The sequence below is a fragment of the Pelodiscus sinensis genome, chromosome 19, assembly GCF_052426305.1.
Source record: "Pelodiscus sinensis isolate ZL-2025 chromosome 19, ASM5242630v1, whole genome shotgun sequence".
Classification (NCBI taxonomy): domain Eukaryota; kingdom Metazoa; phylum Chordata; order Testudines; family Trionychidae; genus Pelodiscus; species Pelodiscus sinensis.
This window is the reverse complement of record NC_143070.1, coordinates 3,572,253-3,589,405: the sequence shown is the minus strand read 5'-3', so window position 1 is coordinate 3,589,405 and position 17,153 is coordinate 3,572,253. Positions and strand designations below refer to the sequence as shown.

The 17,153-nt window shown below is 51.6% G+C and overlaps 1 protein-coding gene across 2 annotated transcripts; it reads left to right on the top strand.

Moving 5' to 3' along the window:
• Positions 1 to 681: 681 nt before the first annotated feature.
• On the top strand, positions 682 to 9,017 carry LOC142823286 (uncharacterized). 2 transcript variants are annotated; one of them, XM_075914164.2, is made up of 4 exons: positions 1,296 to 1,477; positions 2,955 to 3,278; positions 5,311 to 5,409; positions 7,607 to 9,017. In XM_075914164.2, exons 1-4 carry the CDS (start codon positions 1,408 to 1,410, stop codon positions 7,870 to 7,872), a joined length of 759 nt encoding a protein of 252 aa, XP_075770279.2. In that variant the 5' UTR covers positions 1,296 to 1,407; the 3' UTR covers positions 7,873 to 9,017. The 2 variants fall into 2 exon arrangements, with proteins under 2 accessions (XP_075770280.2, XP_075770279.2); XM_075914165.2 differs by lacking the exon at positions 5,311 to 5,409 and having other exon boundaries at positions 682 to 1,477.
• Positions 9,018 to 17,153: the final 8,136 nt, after the last annotated feature.

Sequence of the window (17,153 nt, the reverse complement as noted above, 5' to 3'; positions counted from 1 at the left end):
TTTGTTCTTTACAAATCCATGCTGGCTGTTCCCTATCACCTTACTCGCTTCCAAGTGTTTACAGATGATTTCCTTAATTACTTGCTCCATTATCTTCCCTGGCACAGAACTTAAACCGACTGGTCTGTTTAACAAGGAACCAGCCGGAACTCCTCCCAGCCCTGCTGGTTCCCGCGCCTTATGCTAATTCCTGTTATGTCGCAACACTCTGTTGTCTCAAAACTTGATACTCCGCTCTATGTGGTGTCCAATTAAGGGAGAGTATGCAAATAGGAGCCAATCAGCGCCCGCCTAGCGAGGCATGGTTAAATCCCGCGTTTTGGGTTCTTTATCCACCTAGGGGCGCGTGGTGCCTGGCTGGGAATATGGGGCGTCCAGAGCCCCCCGGGGTGCTCGTGCCCAGAGGGGGGCGGATGGGGAAGGGGGAGTCGCCTGCAGGGGATGCTGCAGAGAAGGGATCCTTGGAGCAGGTAAGCTGCGAACTTCCCCTGGAGCAGTGCCCTGGGAGGGTCCCTTTCTCTAGCCTCCCCCCAGCTCCTTAGAGCGGCTGCTCTGGGCACTGGGAGCTTCTTAGACAGGCCTGCAAGGAGAAGCAAACCTCTGCTCGGGGAAGGGGCTGGCGCCTAGTGGTTGGAGCTGCCGGGGGAGACCCCCAGATGCCCTGTGCTGGAAACAGGCTGCTCCCGCGGGTGGGTTGGTTTCTGCAAACACTGGGGGACCCCGGAGCGGTGGTGCCGGCTGGGGACAGAGGCGGGGGGCGAGTGCTGGGGGCAGAGCGCTGCACGGATCAGACAGGATCGGGGCCCGGGTGTGCAAAACTCCTGACCTCGCTGGGTGTTTGCAAGGCGAGGAGCGCCCCCGACCACCGTGGATGGGAGATCGGTGTCGGGGAACGGGGCCGGATGGAGGCATCCAGGGCACCCCCCCTTAGGTATTAAATCTGGGGTGCATGGGGGGGGCATGACCAAACATCTGGGGGGAATGGGGCTGCTCCCAGGCTCCCCCTAAGAGCCTCCCTGCTCCCCACCCAGCTCCCCGGGAGTTTGGGCCAAGCTCCGGTGTAAAGTTGGCTCCTTGTTGCAACCCAGTCCCGGGTCCCTCTCCGCAACTCAGGGTCCCCCAAACCCGCCCAAGCGGGCCGCGGGATCCGCCCGGGTGTGTTTCACCCTCCCGCAGTTTTCCTGTCGCACCCCATCCGGAGGCGAGGGGCTGGCTCCCTCCTGGATCCGCCCATCCCTGGGCTGGCCCTGGAGCCACGTCCCGCCTGCAAATGAATCACATGGGAGCTTTCCCGGGAAATGCGAATGCTGCAGCCATATTGGGTGGATTTCACGGGGATCCCGACCCACGAGCTGTTTGTCCCGCGGAGGACGCCGGTGGCAGGTGCCGGGGGGCACAGTAAGGCCGATGAGGGGATTCAAGCTACTGATCCTTCTTGTGTCGCCCTGGCTGCCTGTGTTTTCCCTTCCCGTGGCAGGTGAGGGGGGAGGGGGGACGGGGCTTGGGACCAGGAAGCCTGAACAGGATGGAGGAAAGTGCTGGGTTTGCATAGGGGAGTGTGTGTATCTGTCTGTCTGTCTGTCTGGAGGGGAGCTGCAGGGTGGAATAGATGGGGGGGTAGATAAGCAGTGTTCCCTGTAAACTGCCCCCCATGTGGCCCCTCAGCAGAGAAGCAGAACGCCCCTAGCTCGGTTTTCTGGTTTTCCTAGTGGTGCACATTCACACATGCCCCAGTGCGCATAGCAAAATTTATTCTGCACATGGGTGGGGGAAAAAAATCGGCACTTGAATGCAAAAGATTAGAGGACACAGTGGCAGGAAGTAGAGAGGGGTGTGTGCGGAGGGCAGAGATTACCCCCTGATTGATTTGGGGAGAGTAGGGAGATAGAGGCTCAGCGGAGGGTGCTTCCCCCACTGTTATGGGGAGAAGGCTGGGTGAGAAGATAAGGGGCTGGATCTATGTATGGCAGTGCGGGGAGAGGGGGAGGACAGCAAGAGATGATCTGAGTGAGCGGGCAGGGCTAGCATTGCTGATGGTAAGGGGGTGAATGAGTGAATCAAGGCAAATGCAGCTTGTGTAAGGTAGGACCTATAGCACAAACTGCAGTACCAGGGCAGGAAATGGGGGGGGGGGGTGAGTGTCCTGTAGGGGGAGAGGTAAGTTATGCAGATGCCTCTTAGCCTCCTTTACCCTTGGGTCATGCTCCCTGCCCTCTCCACTCTGTATATTCAAATCCAGATTTTGTTTTCAAAGCTGAGCTGCATCGGGGATCTTTGAAGTGTTGCCCAGGGATGGCGCTGAGCCAGGCTCCTGCTAATCTTTTCCAGCCGTGTGTGGAATACATTTTGTCACACGCGCCGAGGCTGGTGTGAATGTGCACCACATGTAGAAACACAAACCCAGCTGTGGGCTCTCTGCTAATCAGCTGTGGGAATTATACATCTCTCCTGGGGGAGGGTGGGAGCACACGCCCACAGCTTCCAGGGAACGCGGGTGCTGAGTCTTCTCTCTGGGGCCAGACTCACTCCTCCCGCCGGCTTTGCCAAATCCCCTTAACCCTGCCCCATGTTCACTCTGCTCTTCCACCCCCAGCCTCCACCCCCTTCTGCTCTGCTGCTGTCCTGCTCTTCAGTCCCTGCCTCTTCCTGCAAACCCTGGTCTCCCCATCCCTCCTCAGAGTCCTGCTGATGCCCCTCAGCCCTGCCCCACAGCCCCCACATCTGTTCCAGCCCAGAGCTGCCTCCCACGGCTCTGCTACTGCCCCTCCGTCCCGACCTGCAGCTCTCTGCCTACCCCTTTCTGTTGGCCCTGCCCTGCGCTAGCTCCCCCGCCCCTGGTTTTAGTGCTGTTCCCCGATCCGGAGCTGCAGCTCCCCTACTTTCCAGATGAAGCCGTTTGCTTCTCCCAGAGCCATTTAGGAACCACTTGTCGCTCATTCCCCTTTTTCTTCTAGGGCCTGGAGCCTGTCCCCTCTACGACCTGTCGGTGCCGGAAGGCTCCTCGGGAAGCGTTAGAATTAACATAATCGAGGAATCCTCTTGTCTGTGTAAGATGCAAAGTGCCGTCGCAGCCACGGACCGCTCGGACTGCACACCCGTCATGGTGCTAGCCAACAAAGATTCCCTGAGGTACTTAAACAGCACGTTCAAAGGGCGGATGAATCTTACCACCCTCGGTGTTACAGTGAAGAAGGCAGAGAAATGGCTGGCCGGCCAGTACCGAGTCGATACATCCCTTCAAGGAACCTGCCTGGCTCGTATCAACCTGACAGTGCCAGGTAAGTGTCCAAGGTGACTTGCCTCAAAGCTTATGACCAGCGGGATTCTGGTCCCACGCAGAACTAACCACTTGGCCACAGACGGTTTGTGTAACGAAAGTCAAGTCACTTAGCCCTTTATACGTGTGGGAGTGGCATATCATAAGGCTGTCAATCGCAGTGAACTCGCCTGATTAACTAAAAAGATTAAAGATGATTAATTGCAGCCTTAACTCACTGCTAAATATAAGACACCAATTGAAATGTATTAAATATTTTTGGATTTAAAACAAACAAAAGGAAGGTTGTTTTTTTTCACACAGTAAACAGTCAACTTGTGGAACTGCTTGCTGGGGGATGTTGAGAAGACCAGGACTTGAGCAAGATTCAAAAAAGCAGTAGATAAACGCATGGAGATTTGGTCCATCAATGGCTATTAGCCAGGATGGGTAGGAATGGTGTTTGTAGCCTCTGTTTGTCAGGAGAGGTTATCAGTTGATGATGAATGTTTTTTGTACTTTTTTTTTTTTAATGGCATAGAGTACAAAGTGTAGAGCACTCACTTCGTATTTTTGAGACATATTTGCACTGTAAAAAAGAGAAATTGTGTTTTCCAGTTTACCTCATCCACACAGTGTCATGAAATTTGTTTTTTTTAGCATGAAAGTGCAACTTACAATTTTTTCCTTTCCTTTTAAAAAAGAAACTCCTTGAAATACAGCATGTCCGCTTTCCGTTTATTTAAAACAAAGTTACTTTATAGACCCAAGTAACTCCGGGTACTTCTGCTAGTGTTTAAGATAAATCGATACAAAGTAAGCACTGTGCACTTTTTATTTTGTAAGCAGGGGATTCCTCAGGATTTTCTTTTAATTGCTAGACAGCCCTCATGAGCAATTCCCAGGGATGTTACTTGGGGCTGCCTTTCTAGCCTAGAAGTCCCTTGTAGGCAGCCGGGAGACTTTCTTGGAGGCAGATTGGTTCAGCGGGTGAGGTGCTGGATTGGATTTGGAAGCCTGGCCTGATTTCACACCTCTTCCTGAGGAGATCTGAGGCAAGTCCCCACCTGTCAGTACAGCGGGAGGGTGATACTGACGTCCTCTGTCAAATGGTAGGACTGCAATGGGTGAGAAGGACTGTGTACTTGCACTGGGCTGTTCATGGCTGCGTCGGTGTCTCCTTCTTCTTTGCGAGGAAAGACGGCCTTCTGCTTGGTTCGCTGGCTTGAGCCTCAGGAGACGCAGCGTCCATTTCTAGTTCTGCCACAGACTGTGTGTGTGACCTTGTCCCAGTCACTTAGCCCTGGATTGGAGAAGATAGCTAGGAACTGCTGCATGCAATGTCACAGCCCCAAACTGATTTCGGGGGCCTGTCTCTCTTTCTGAAGGCCTTTGGGGACTAAGCCCACCCACCTGCTGCCCCAGCTCCGCTCCTGGCCCCAACTGGGCTCCCAGACATCATCCCCTCAACTGCTTGGCTCCCAGCTGGTTCCCACTCACACCTGCTGGAGCTCCGCTGCTGGACCACGGCTGTAGCTAGGCCAGAGAGTCCCAGACCAGAGGGGTTATGTCTCTTCCAGCTTAACAAGCCCCTAATGTGCTGGCAGATTCCACTTTCTCTCAAGCAAGCCCCCTACTTCCCTTTAGATTGGAATCCCTGAATTCCCTTTGGTGGGTCTCCTCCTGCGATCAGGGCTGGCTTAGCCCTGAACCTCTCCAGTCTAACAGCCAGCTGCCCTGGTACAGGCCTTCCCCATCCCAGGGAGATGTTGGGAGGATGAAGACCCTAAGAGGGCTGGGAGGTGCACGGTCCCACTTCTCGCGAGAGGGGGTGGTTTGCGTCTTCACATCGCTGAGCAGTTTTAAAATCCAGACTGGCCGACTTTCAAAAAAAAAAAAATCCATCAAAATACAACGTTCTAGCTCGCCCATCAGATATGGGCTGGACGCGGGAATCCTTGGGTGAGGTTCTCCTGCCTGGGTTATACAGGCGCCAGGTCAGACCCGCCGATCTAATGGTGCCTTTTAATCTGTGACCTCCTGTTTGCCTGCAGATCCCATCTCAGAGCTCCCTGCTGCCAGAGACGAGATGGTCAATCTGACTGGAGAGGGAAGTAGCAACAGGACACTTACCAACAGCTCTGCAGCGCGGGGTAGGTGTTCGTGACCCGGATCCGTTCTCAGGACCCTGTGGGATGCCACCGCAGCGTGTTAGTGCCTGGTCCTTTTCCCTGCAGAGGGCTTGTGTTTTCCCCCAGTGAGTGCTAGCGACTCAGCACCGAGGGGCCGTTGGCTGCAGCCCCGAGACGCCCTTTTGTTGTTTGTTTTGTCACCTTTGAGGGCAGTTGTGTGAGACTTTGTTTGATCCTCGCGGTGGAACGGGGGGGGGGGTCAAGTGCCACCCCTGGAGCAAGGGGCCAGCTCTGCCCCCGGAAGGGGTGTGGCCTCTAGCAGAGGAGGCGGGGCTGGAGGGGGCAGCCAGCCCTCCGCGCTACCCAGTCTGTAGTGTCCTCTTCCCCCACCAGCCCTCAGAGCTGTGGGGAGCACCCGGCGTGCGCTCTAGCAGCAATTCAGTGGGACCTGTGCAACTGATCTAGAGAAGTGATTATTCCTCTCTCTTCGGCGCTGGGGAGGCCATGCACGGGCTATGTCTACACTGCGCTGGTTTTGCGCAAAACCCCGGGCTGGAAAAATGGCAGCTCATTCGGTATGCAAATGAGATGCGTCACTATTCCACGCGTGGCCTCATTTGCATATTGCTTGCGCCAAACCAGCGCGGTGTAGACATAGCCCTGGAGTCTTGTGTCCACTTCTGGGCCCCGCACTACCGGGGAGATGGAGAAATTGGAGAGGGTCCAGCGGAGGGCCACCAAAACGAGGAGGGGGCTGGCGCACATGCCCTACGAGGGGCAGCCGTATGACTATGCAGCCTTGTTCACCACCCAGCCCAGGAGCTGGGCCGGCGCTTGCCAGTGAGCCCGTCCCAACCCCGCTGCCCGGCAGGAGCCTGTGGACTGACTGGGAGGCTCCCGTGGGCCAGCGATGCCCCACAGGCTGTAGTTAACCCCCCCGTGCTCTAACCACTAGGGACTGCCATCTTGGGCCATCTCCAAAAGGGCCTGAGCTGAGCCTCGTCACGTCTCTCCGGAATCACAAGTGGAGGGAGGCGTCTAGTCGCGGCCTCCTCCTCGGCTTTCCTAGCCGGCTTCCTTAGGCAGCCTCCCGCCTCGCACACTGGCCTTGGACAGTCCCCCCTCACACGCTGGCTCCCGTGAATCCCTTTTTAGGGGCTCCGTGAGTTGTGTGGGGAGCCAGGGCCCTGTGACCTGCGGTGGCTGGGGGCCACGATACTCCGCTTCCATCCCCCTTTGGCTCCTGCCCCCGGGGCCGAGTGTTCAAACTTTTCCCACAGCCACCCGGGCTAGAAACCGGCCCTGAGCAAACCCCAGTAAAAGCCAGGAGTCTCCTCTCATCACAGGACTCCGGGAGCTGGGGCTTTAAGGAAAGTGGCACATATCACAAGAGGCCTCTACACAGGGCTCTCATCTGTCTGTCTCCCATACGGCCTCCCAGCATCCCCCCGAATAGGGCAGGGTGACCCACCATGCACAGCTGAGGAATCGATGCTCTTTTTTTTTTTTTTTTTTTATGAGCCCTGTCTTGAAAAATTCAGTCAGCGAACCCAGGCTATGAGGGGTCAGGCATCCCTGGTTCGTTGCCTGCATCCTGTATGTGTGTTGTCATGGAAATTTCCCTGCAAAAATCCTAGCCGGAAATGTAGCTGTTTTTTAAATCTGTTTTTACGACTGTATTTATCTTTGTTCCTCCCTCCCCTGTTCCTCTTGCGTGTGACTCTATTTCTATACAGCTTGTGGGCTGTATTGTACAGGATGTGTCTCGTTTATCTTTGCACAGTGACCTCTGCTGCTGGTGTGATTGCGATACACAGAATAATAAAAATCACACCTAATTGAATTTTTTTTTTAACTTGTGAGTTTCCTCAGCTTCAGAACAGCCAGACTGGGTCAGTTCCATCTAGCCTGGAGAGATTCCAGTGCCGCCCAGAGGATTAGCACACTGCTTACAGTTAGGTTTGTTTTGACTGGTGGTGCACATTGGCACATGCCTTGGTGCACCAAACACAATTATTCCGCACACAGATAGGAAAAATGGCCTTACAAAGATTGAAAAGAGTAGAGGGAAACTTGGTTCGGAGTGGGACTTACAAGTAGAGCAGAAAATTGAATCCTGCTCTCCCGATCCATAGGTGAGCGTGCTAACCATTGGGCCATCCTTCCGCTCTTAGTTCAGTTGTATCTAACATGAGACTTCTCCTGTTTTTTTCCCCAGAGCCAAGGAGGCGCTATGGCGTGTGGGCCTCACTGGGGTTTGTTGCTGCTTTTAGTGCTCCTGGACTTTACGTCTTCTGGAAACGTCGGGCAGAAGGACTGGAAACCTGTAATCCTGGCAAAGAACGGTTCTCGGGTTTACCTGTTAGCATGCTGGCCAGCATCTCGCAGCTGCCCGAAGCTGGATCCCAAGGATGCAACCCCGAGGCCAGCGAAGTGATCCCTCTGAATGGGGAGACAACACAGCCAAATGGCCACGTTTCCTGAAGGTGGTTTGAGTCTGGAGGTGACTTCTCCCTGCCGGGCTGTTTAAGGCTGTGGTCTGGGCTTTGGAAGTCCCGGTTTTAAGGCTTGGCTCTTCTGCTGACTCCCTGTCTGACTTCGGGTGTGTTGCTCAGGATTTCAGCTCTGGATGGGGGGGGCCTGACTGAGTCCAAAGGCCTGGTGTGAAAGTAATTTAAAATTTCTTACAGGCACAGTCCGATTGCAGTCTGGGTCCCTGCCAGTTCTTTCCATAGCTTCCTGCTAGAGGCTCATGCAACTGCCTATCTAGGAGCTGAAGCCTTCTGAAAACCCATCAATCTGCCATACTGTGCCTCAGTTTCCCATATTTAAAAGGTGCTGCTCTTCCATGTCACTTGTAAGCACTTTTGGCACAGTGTGTGCACACATGAGTGTGCTCCCATCACTCTGACTGTAATATTACAAGCGAGGCTATGAATCTGACACAGATGCTCTAGGTTTTTGTATGAGCCTCTCCACGACTTCTTGAAAACTTTAGTAAATCAATTCATCTGGGCAGCAGGGGTCCTGCACTCCTGCTTGATTGCCCACTTCCAGTCTGTGCGTTTTCATGAATAGGGTTGCCAGGTGTCCGGGATTGGCCCCAACAGTCCGGTATTTGCATCTTCTGTCCGGTTTAAAAAAAAACCCAGAAAATATCAGACATGTATTTTCTGCTTTTCTGTGTCCGGTATTTTCTGTTTTTCTCGGACAGAAGGCTGTGTCTGGTGGGAGGTGGGTGAGTGTGGGGATTTAAAGGCATCATGACCTTTTTGTGTGTGTGTGTGTGTGTGTGTGTGTGTGTGTGCGCGCGCAGTGTTTTTTGTTTTTGTGCTTTTTCTTGCTCAACCAATTTTCTTCCTGCCATATTTAGTATTTTTTGTGAAACTATCTGGCAACCCTATAATCATGAACACACCCAGGCTGAAACCATAGCCGTGATTTTAGTCAGTGTTCAAATTTGTTTTTACGACTACTTATCTTTAGTGCCTGCCTCTGCTGTCCCTCTTGATGTGGGTGATGAGATATCTTGTGAGCTGTGTTGTAGCGAGTGTGTCTCCTTAGCACAGTGACCTCTGCTGACAGAGTGATTATAACACACAGAATAATAAAAATCACATCTGTCTGAATTTTTTTTTAACTTCAGAGGGGGAGCTGAGTTAGTCTGAAACCGGGGAAAAACTGAAAAAACAACCAACAGTCCTCCAGCACCTTAGAAACTAACAAAACATGCCCCTTTCTTCAGATCTTTGTATGCTCCAACGCTCCGGGGAGCGAGGGTTGACACTCGCTCTCTGGGGTCTCGAAGGCAAACCTCTCCCCTACATGGGGTTAGACCCCCATGCCCGCTTCTGCATTCAGGAAAAAATATTGGCCAAGCTCCACCCACTTTAACCACACCACATTCGCCACCACTTAGCAGAGTGCGTGCAGATGGCTCCCAGCCACTAGGTGGCAGTATTGCACACGTTTGTAATCTGTTAACCGAGGGGTCAAGTAATCTTCTGGATACGAGTGTAACGGAAGACCTACGAGCAGGCGCTAAAGTGGCTTAAACTTAATTCAAGTCCACTGTTTGCAATGCTAGAAGTTCAGGCCTGCCCTACCATCAGCAGGGTCGGCCTTACCATGAGGCGAACTGAGGAGGCCACCTCAGGTGCCAGACTGGCGGGAGCGGGAGCCACTAGGACCCAGAGTGTAGAAAATTGTCTGCTGCTAGCCCAAGCGAGGGGCCATGGGGGCATCATTTGAGCTCCCCGCCTCAGGTACCAAAATGTTGTGGGCCGGCCCTGACCACCTGCATGACCCACTGCCATTCTCAGCACTGAGAGTCTCTCAGTGCTGTGTTATAGCACGTCTCACCAGAGCGCCCCAGTGACACACCGTTACATCCGCTGTCCCATGTGGTTCTCTGTTCCAAAGACCTAGCTCTCTAGCTAAGTCAGTGAGTGGCAGAGGGCCGGCCCTCTGAATCAGTTAACGGGTTAAATGAGAAGTAAACTTCACGTTTACCAGTTGGCCAGTGGCATGAGATGTTGTATCCCTACTTCTGGGGTGCTCCGTGCCCAAAGCCAGAATGAAGTAACAGAAACTTACAACTCTTGTCTGGGAAGTGGGTCCCACTTGTCTGGGAAGTGCCCTATGGTTAAAATGGCCATCAGAGCTTTCTTGCGCAAGAGACCGTCTACACTGCCATGGGTGCTCTTGCGCAAAAGCACATGGCAGTGTAGATGCTCTCTTCTGGAAGAGTTTTTACACAAGGGCTGTGTCTAGACTGGCAAGTTTTTCTGCAAAATCATGTGATTTTGCGGAAAAACTTGCCAGCTGTCTACACTGGCCGCTTGAATTTCCGGAAAAGCACTGACGATCTCCTGTAAAATCATCAGTGCTTTTCCGGAAATACTATGCCGCTCCCGTTGGGGCAAAAGTCTTTTTCCGAAAGACTTTTGCGCAAAAGGGCCAGTGTAGACAGCATAGTACTGTTTTCCGCAAAAAAGCCTCGATCGCGAAAATGGTGATTGGGGCTTTTTTGCGGAAAACTGTGTCTACATTGGCCACGGATGCTTTTCCGCAAAAAGTGTTTTTGCAGAAAAGCATCCTGCCAATCTAGACGCGATTTTTTTCCAAAAATGCTTTTAACGGAAAACTTTGCCGTTAAAAGCATTTCCGGAAAATCATGCCAGTGTGGACTGTCAGGGTGGTTTAACACTGGAATAAATTGCCTAGGGAGGTTGTGAAATCTCCATCACTGGAGATATTCAAGAGCACGTTGGATACACACCTGTCAGGGATGATCTCTAGATGGTTCTTGGTCCTGCCGGCTAATTTTTTATGGCCTGTCTGTAAATTTACTGACGGTGAGCAACCCAGAGGCCTCGCCAAGAAAGGGAGCAAACTAGCTGGGCCCCCCGCTCCAGGCAGGAAGCCGCAGCGTTATCCTCCCCCATAGGCTGTTGTTTATACAGGAAGGCTGGAGCTGTGCCCCAAGTTAACCAGCAGGAGAAGGCTGGCCAATCGGCGCTGGCTTTGAGGTGAGAGATGAAAAATGGCTCCTCTCGTGTTGACCGCAGGAAGGTGCCTTCGTCTGAATTGCCGTGGGAGGCCCTTCAGTGTGGTTAGCATCCGTGGGTGGTAAGACAGATACCATCAACCTGATGGAGGGTGTGAAACCACTGCTTTGCGAACAACACACAAAAAGCCTGGGATAGTTCAGCTTGGAAAAAAAGACAACCGGGGGGAGGGGAGGCAGATATGACAGTGGTCTAGCACATCATAGCTGAGATGGAGAAAGCAAGTGGCAGAATGTTATTTACCCCATCACATAACACAAGAGCCAGCGGTCATCCAATGACATCACTAGGCAGCAGGTTTAGAACCAATCAAAGGAAGGATTTCTTTACACAATGTACCGATAACTTGTGGAACTCCTTGCCAGAGGATGTTACAGAGGCCAAAAGTAGGATTGCCAGTTGTCTGGTAGTCAACCAGACCACCCAGTATTTGCACCTTCTGGTAAAAAAAAATACCGGACACCTAAAATGTCCAGTATTTTCTGTTTTTCCTGAGATCCGGTGAAGGAAGGTTGCTCAGGATGGGGGGAGTAGGCTTGGGAATTAAAGGGGCCATTACGGTTGTTGTTTTTTTGCTCAACAATGTTTTCCCAGCATTTTTTTCTCGGGGTTCAGTATTTTTTGTGGAACCCTATGCTAGGATTGCCAGATGGTTTCACAAAAAATATCAAACATAGCAGGGGAAAAAATTGGTTGAGCAAAAAAAAAAAAAAAAAACCCAAAACGAAACAAAAAGAAAAAAAAACAAAAACCACCACACAAAAAAAGGGTCATGGCACCTTTAAATCTCCCCGCCCCCCCATTTCCACCAGACGCAGCAGGGGAAGAATGTCCCAATCAGCCTTCTGTTCACATTTTACATGTCCGGTATTTTCTGTGTGTTTTATTGGACAGAAGCAGCAAATACCTGACTGTCCGGGCCAATCCTGGACACCTGGCAACGTTACCCTAGCCAAAAGAATAACAGGGTTCAAAAAAGAACTAGATAAGTTCTTGGGGGAGAAATCCAACCATGGCAGAAACCAGCCAATGGGAGCTGCTTGTTGGGATAACAGGCAGCTAAGAAGGACCACGCTCCTTTGCCTGTGTTCAGTTATACAGGCAGGCCGGCTGGCTTGGACACATTTTAAGCTGTGCAGACATGTAGGCTAGTTTGGCAGCTGGCAGGTAAGTCTCTTGGCCACAACCTGCTTCTGGGCCCTCAGCCCTTTCCTGCCCCCCACAACATACTCGAAGCCTCTGTTCCCCTCTTATACCCACACTCCCTCCCAGACCTGGCACCTCAGTCTCCTGCCCCAGATCACAATCCCCTCCTAGGTCACATCCCTAACCCCTACACCCCTGTCCCCTGCCTCAGGTCACAACCACCTGCCTCACCCCAACTCACATCTCTCTCCTGCACCCCCATTCTCTTCCCCCGAGCTCCCCTCTGCATCCAACCTCCATCCTAAACCCTGCATCTCCTCCATTCGTAGCACGGAAAAGCGTGGCCCTCGACCACGTCCCCAAATCTTGGAGTGGCCCCCTAGTCAAAAATTACTGCCCCCCCGGTCTTACACGATGCGTCTCAAAGCAGACTTTGCACAAAATGTGTTGTGTTGACAATGGTGAATATGGTGAAGGGTGAGGAGGCAACCAGGGTGCTATTTTGGGGGTATGTAGCCAAGAAGGCTAATGACATATTAGGAGGAGTATTTCCAGCAGGTCTAGAGAAGGGATTATTCCCCTTTATTCGTCTCTGGGGAGGCCACATCTGGAGTATTGTGTCCAGTTCTGAGCACCCCACTACAGAAAGGACGTGGACGCATTGAAGAGGCTCCAGCGGAGGGCGACCAAAATGATTCGGAGGCTGGAACACGTGACCTATGAGGAGAGGCTGGGGGATTTGGGTTTGTTTAGTCTGCAGAAGAGAAAAGTGAGGGGAGATTTAATAGCAGCCTGCAACTCCCTGAAGGGGGGTTCCAAAGAGGATGGAGAGAGGCTGTTCTCAGGGGTGGCAGAACAAGGAGCAAAGGTCTCAATGTAAGCGGGGGAATGATCCCGCTATTGTGGGGAACTTTCCTGGCTTCTATACACCCCGGTGAAATGGACCAGCGAAAGGATCTGAGTCCCCGCTCCCACTTCCTTTACCCCACGGCTCCCTGATCCTGAGGGCTCCCCCTCCACTCTCCAGAGTAGCAGAGCCCTTGAAACCCCAACAAGGCAGGGCCCAGGTTTCCTGGGGCTTAATCCCTGACCTTGTAGTCACTAGGGGCAGGAGTCAGGGTGTCCCCACTCCGAGGTGCTCTCTTCACACTGCAGGCCTTCTTGGCCCAGTGACCACTTCATAAGGTTCAAAGCAAATACAATTTATTAAACAACAACGGATTAAAGAGAAAAGAATAAGACAAAATGAGACTGGTTAAATGGGAACACACAGCCCTGCTCTGTAGCACAGGGACATCAAAACAGCAGCCTGCAGAGTGTAAGGACAGTCCACAGTCTCTTTCTTAGAGGCCCTGGATATGCTGCAGGGGGGGCTGCAGGCTGGACACGCTTGCTCTGGTAGTGACCACACAGTCTCAAGCTCGAAGTGGCCAGACCCCTCTCCCAGTCCAGAGCCTTTCCCCACACTTTGCAGGCTGTGCTGCTTGGCCAGTTCCAGCTCCTTGTGTTGCTTCTCTGTTCCTTTTGGCTCTGAGCACTGCCAGTCTGCTGCTCAACACAGGCTCTGCACTCCCTGTGCTGCGTATGCCTGGCTCTGCTGCTGCAAAAACTGCCCCTCAGCACAGCTTGCACTCCTCTTAGCAGTGTCTCAGCTCTCTGTTCCTTTTGCAGGACTCCTTCATACAGCTTGCACTGCTCTTTTCAGCTCTCTGTCTTTGCAGGACCTCTTCTGCACACAGCTTGTTTGTTCAGAGACAGAGACAGAACAATCCCAGCTCACAGGGAGGACGGGGCCTGGCCTCTCCCCTTCCTCACTGGCCTGTCCAACCTGTCAATCAGGCTGAGCTGGAGTGTTGGCTGCTTTCCATTGTCTCTGGGGTCAGTCAGTCTCATGAACTCTTCCCCTTCAGATACTGCGAGCTGGCAAACCAAAAACTCCCACAGAGTTTTAGTAAGGGGGAACAGTCCCCTTACATCAAGTTGCAGCGGGGGAGGTCTAGGTTGGAGATTAGGAAAAAGTATTTCCCTAGGCGGGTGGGGAAGCGCTGGGATGGGTTCCCTAGGGAGGGATCAGACTCTCCATCCCTAGAGGTGTTTATGTCCTGGCTGAACAAAGTCCTGGCTGGCATGATTGAGTTGGGTTAATCCTGCTTTGGGCCGGGGGCTGGACTTGATGACTCCTGAGGTCTCTTCCCACCCTAATTGTCCATGAGTCTATGATCTGGGTGTCTGTAGCCTCTAACTGCCAGGAGCAGGAACGGGCTCTCGGCAGATCCTCCCCACTGGTGTACTGCCCCCAATTCCCTCCTGGTGTAAGTCACCCAGAGCGCTACAGGCAACGGTGGTTCCACCTCGCCTGCGAGTGTCACTCGTCTGTCACTAGCTTGGGGTCAGTAGGCCAGATCCATCCGCCCTCCCTCCCTGTCAATGTCGTCTATCAGCCACAGCCCACTGGAGTCAATAGGCACAGCTCTCCGGAACTTATTCCCAACGGGTGTCAGGGGTTCCCCCAGCTTGGGAATATGTGACAACCCTCAGGACCCTGCACAGCCCCTGGCTCTGTGGTCACATCTGGTTCACCAGGAGGTGGTTTTGCACTTGATGCTCGGGGTGGAGTCAGTATTTCCTCTGAAGTACAGTACTTCCTCTGCAGTGGAGGCCAGCCTGAATCTACCCCGGCTCCTCGGCATGTCCTCTGTGAGACCCTAAGCCCGGCAGAGCCATCAGAAGATGGAAGACGAATTCGGTTACATGTTCATGACTCCCCAGGTCAAGAAAGTAAACCCGACCCCGCCACCGCCACCCCGGAGACAAGGTATGGTGCTTTAAACCCACCTCTACCTTCCACACAGTAACCCCCTCTGCCCTGTCAGTTTCAGGGAAGGCATGAGCCGAACCTGGCTGTATTCGCGCCAGCAAAACCAGGATTTCCTTGGAAAAAAACACCCCTGCGCTTCCCATGTGGAATTCTGGGGGCAAATATTTTGACACCTCCACCCCAAAACGCTTGCCGTTTAAACAAAACGGCATCAGAAATGCGAAGACCAAAAACATGTTTTTGTTCTGCAAAACTTCTTTCCTCCAGTTCCAGGGGGTAGCTGAGTTCATCTGTATAGAAAAAAACAACACATGGTCTGGTAGCACTTTATCGACCAACAAAACATGTCGTTGGGACTGGAGCTTTCGTAGGCACAGCCCACTTCTTCAGATGACTGGAGTTTTGAGTTTAGGACATGCAGACCCAAAATAAATAGGAGAGAAGCGGGAGGGGAGAGGAAAGAAAGGAGTCGGGTAGGAGACAGGGAGCTAGAGAGAATCAGTACATATCTGAAGACTGGGTAGTTAAAAAGAAGCAGGTAAGAATCAAAGCCAATTGATAGTATCCTGGCTGACACAGGAATCTACACAAAGAGCTGTCAGCAAGGATACTATCAATTGACTTTGACTCTTATCTGCTTTGTTTTAACCACCCAATCTTCACTTTTTTTTTAATTGTATCCTTTGGTATCTATGGTTGTGACTATTTTCTTCCACTATTTGATCTGAGGAAGTGGGTCTGGCCCACGAAAGCTCATCACCTAATAAACCATCTTGTTAGTCTTTAAAGTGCTACACAGTCCTGTTTTTTGTTTCAGCTACACCATACTAACACAGCTACATTTCTATCACCAATCTTCAAATACTTACTGATTCCCTCTAGCTCCCTGTCTACCACCCCGCTCCTTTCTTTCCTCCTTCTCACCCTGCTCTCCTATTTATTTTGGGTCTGCATATCCTAAACTCAAAACTCCAGTCATCTGAAGAAGTGGGAAAGCTCATGATCCCATCGACATGTTTTGTTAGTTTATAAAGTGCTACCAGACCATTTGTTGTTTCTTTCCTCCAGTCGTGGTTTGGGCAGGTCAGCAGATTTCGATGGAGGAATTTGGTGTGAAACAGAACAAAATGCTCGGGGGGGGGGGGGGATTTGTGGCTAACATTTTCAATTGTGGCTGAGTGATTTTGTGACTTGTTATTTTTTAATGGCCAATTTCCTATTCTGGCAGCTGAGGTTGTGAGGTTGTTACCAGAAAAGAGCAGAACTAAGATAGGACTCTACCTCACACCCTTTGCTATGAAAACTGTTGCCAAGAAAGAAATTTAGCTTCTCAGAAATGCATTTATCTTCCTTAATTGCTCCTTTAAAATCATGGTTACCTGCAGACTAACTTACCTTGCATAGATTGTTCCTGCTTTGGCTCTATTTCAGCCTCTCAGAAATGTCCTTATCTTTCTTAACAGTGCCCTTAAAATCATGGTTATCCACAGGCTAACATATACTTGCACAGATTGTTCCTGCTTCGGCTCTATTTAAAGACTCTTGCTGATTTGACACTGTTAGCTCTGCAAACTCCTGTTTGGTGTTTCCTAGTTTCCTCTCATATATAATCATTAAAAAAGGGATTTGAATGGTCTGACATGACTACAACATTTTTGGAACAGTCCTACGCTCCTACCTGGAGAGACAAGGAGGGAATAAACACTGAGGGCTACGTCTAGACTGGCATGATTTTCCGCAAATGCTTTTAACGGAAAAGTTTTTCCGTTAAAAGCATTTGCGGAAAAGAGCGTCTAGATTGGCACGGATGCTTTTGCGCCAAAGCACGTTTTGCGGAAAAGCATCTGTGCCAATCTAGACGCGGTTTTGCACAAGAAAGCCCCGATCGCCATTTTCGCCATCAGGGCTTTTTTGAGCAAAACAGTTTTTACCTGTCTACACTGGCCCTCTTGTGCAAATATATTTACGCAAGAGGGCTTTTTCCTGAATGGGAGCAGCATAGTATTTGTGCAAGAACACTGACAATCTTACATGAGATCATCAGTGTTCTTGCGCAAATTCAAGTGGCCAGTGTAGACAGCTGGCAAGTTTTTCCGCAAAAGCAACTGCTTTTGCGGAAAAACTTGCCAATCTAGACGCAGCCTGAGCTGTTTAATTGTATTATCCGTTGGTTCTGCTGATGCTAACTGGAAAAAAATGTTGGTAAGAACTGTTGGTTGAACTGTCTTAAA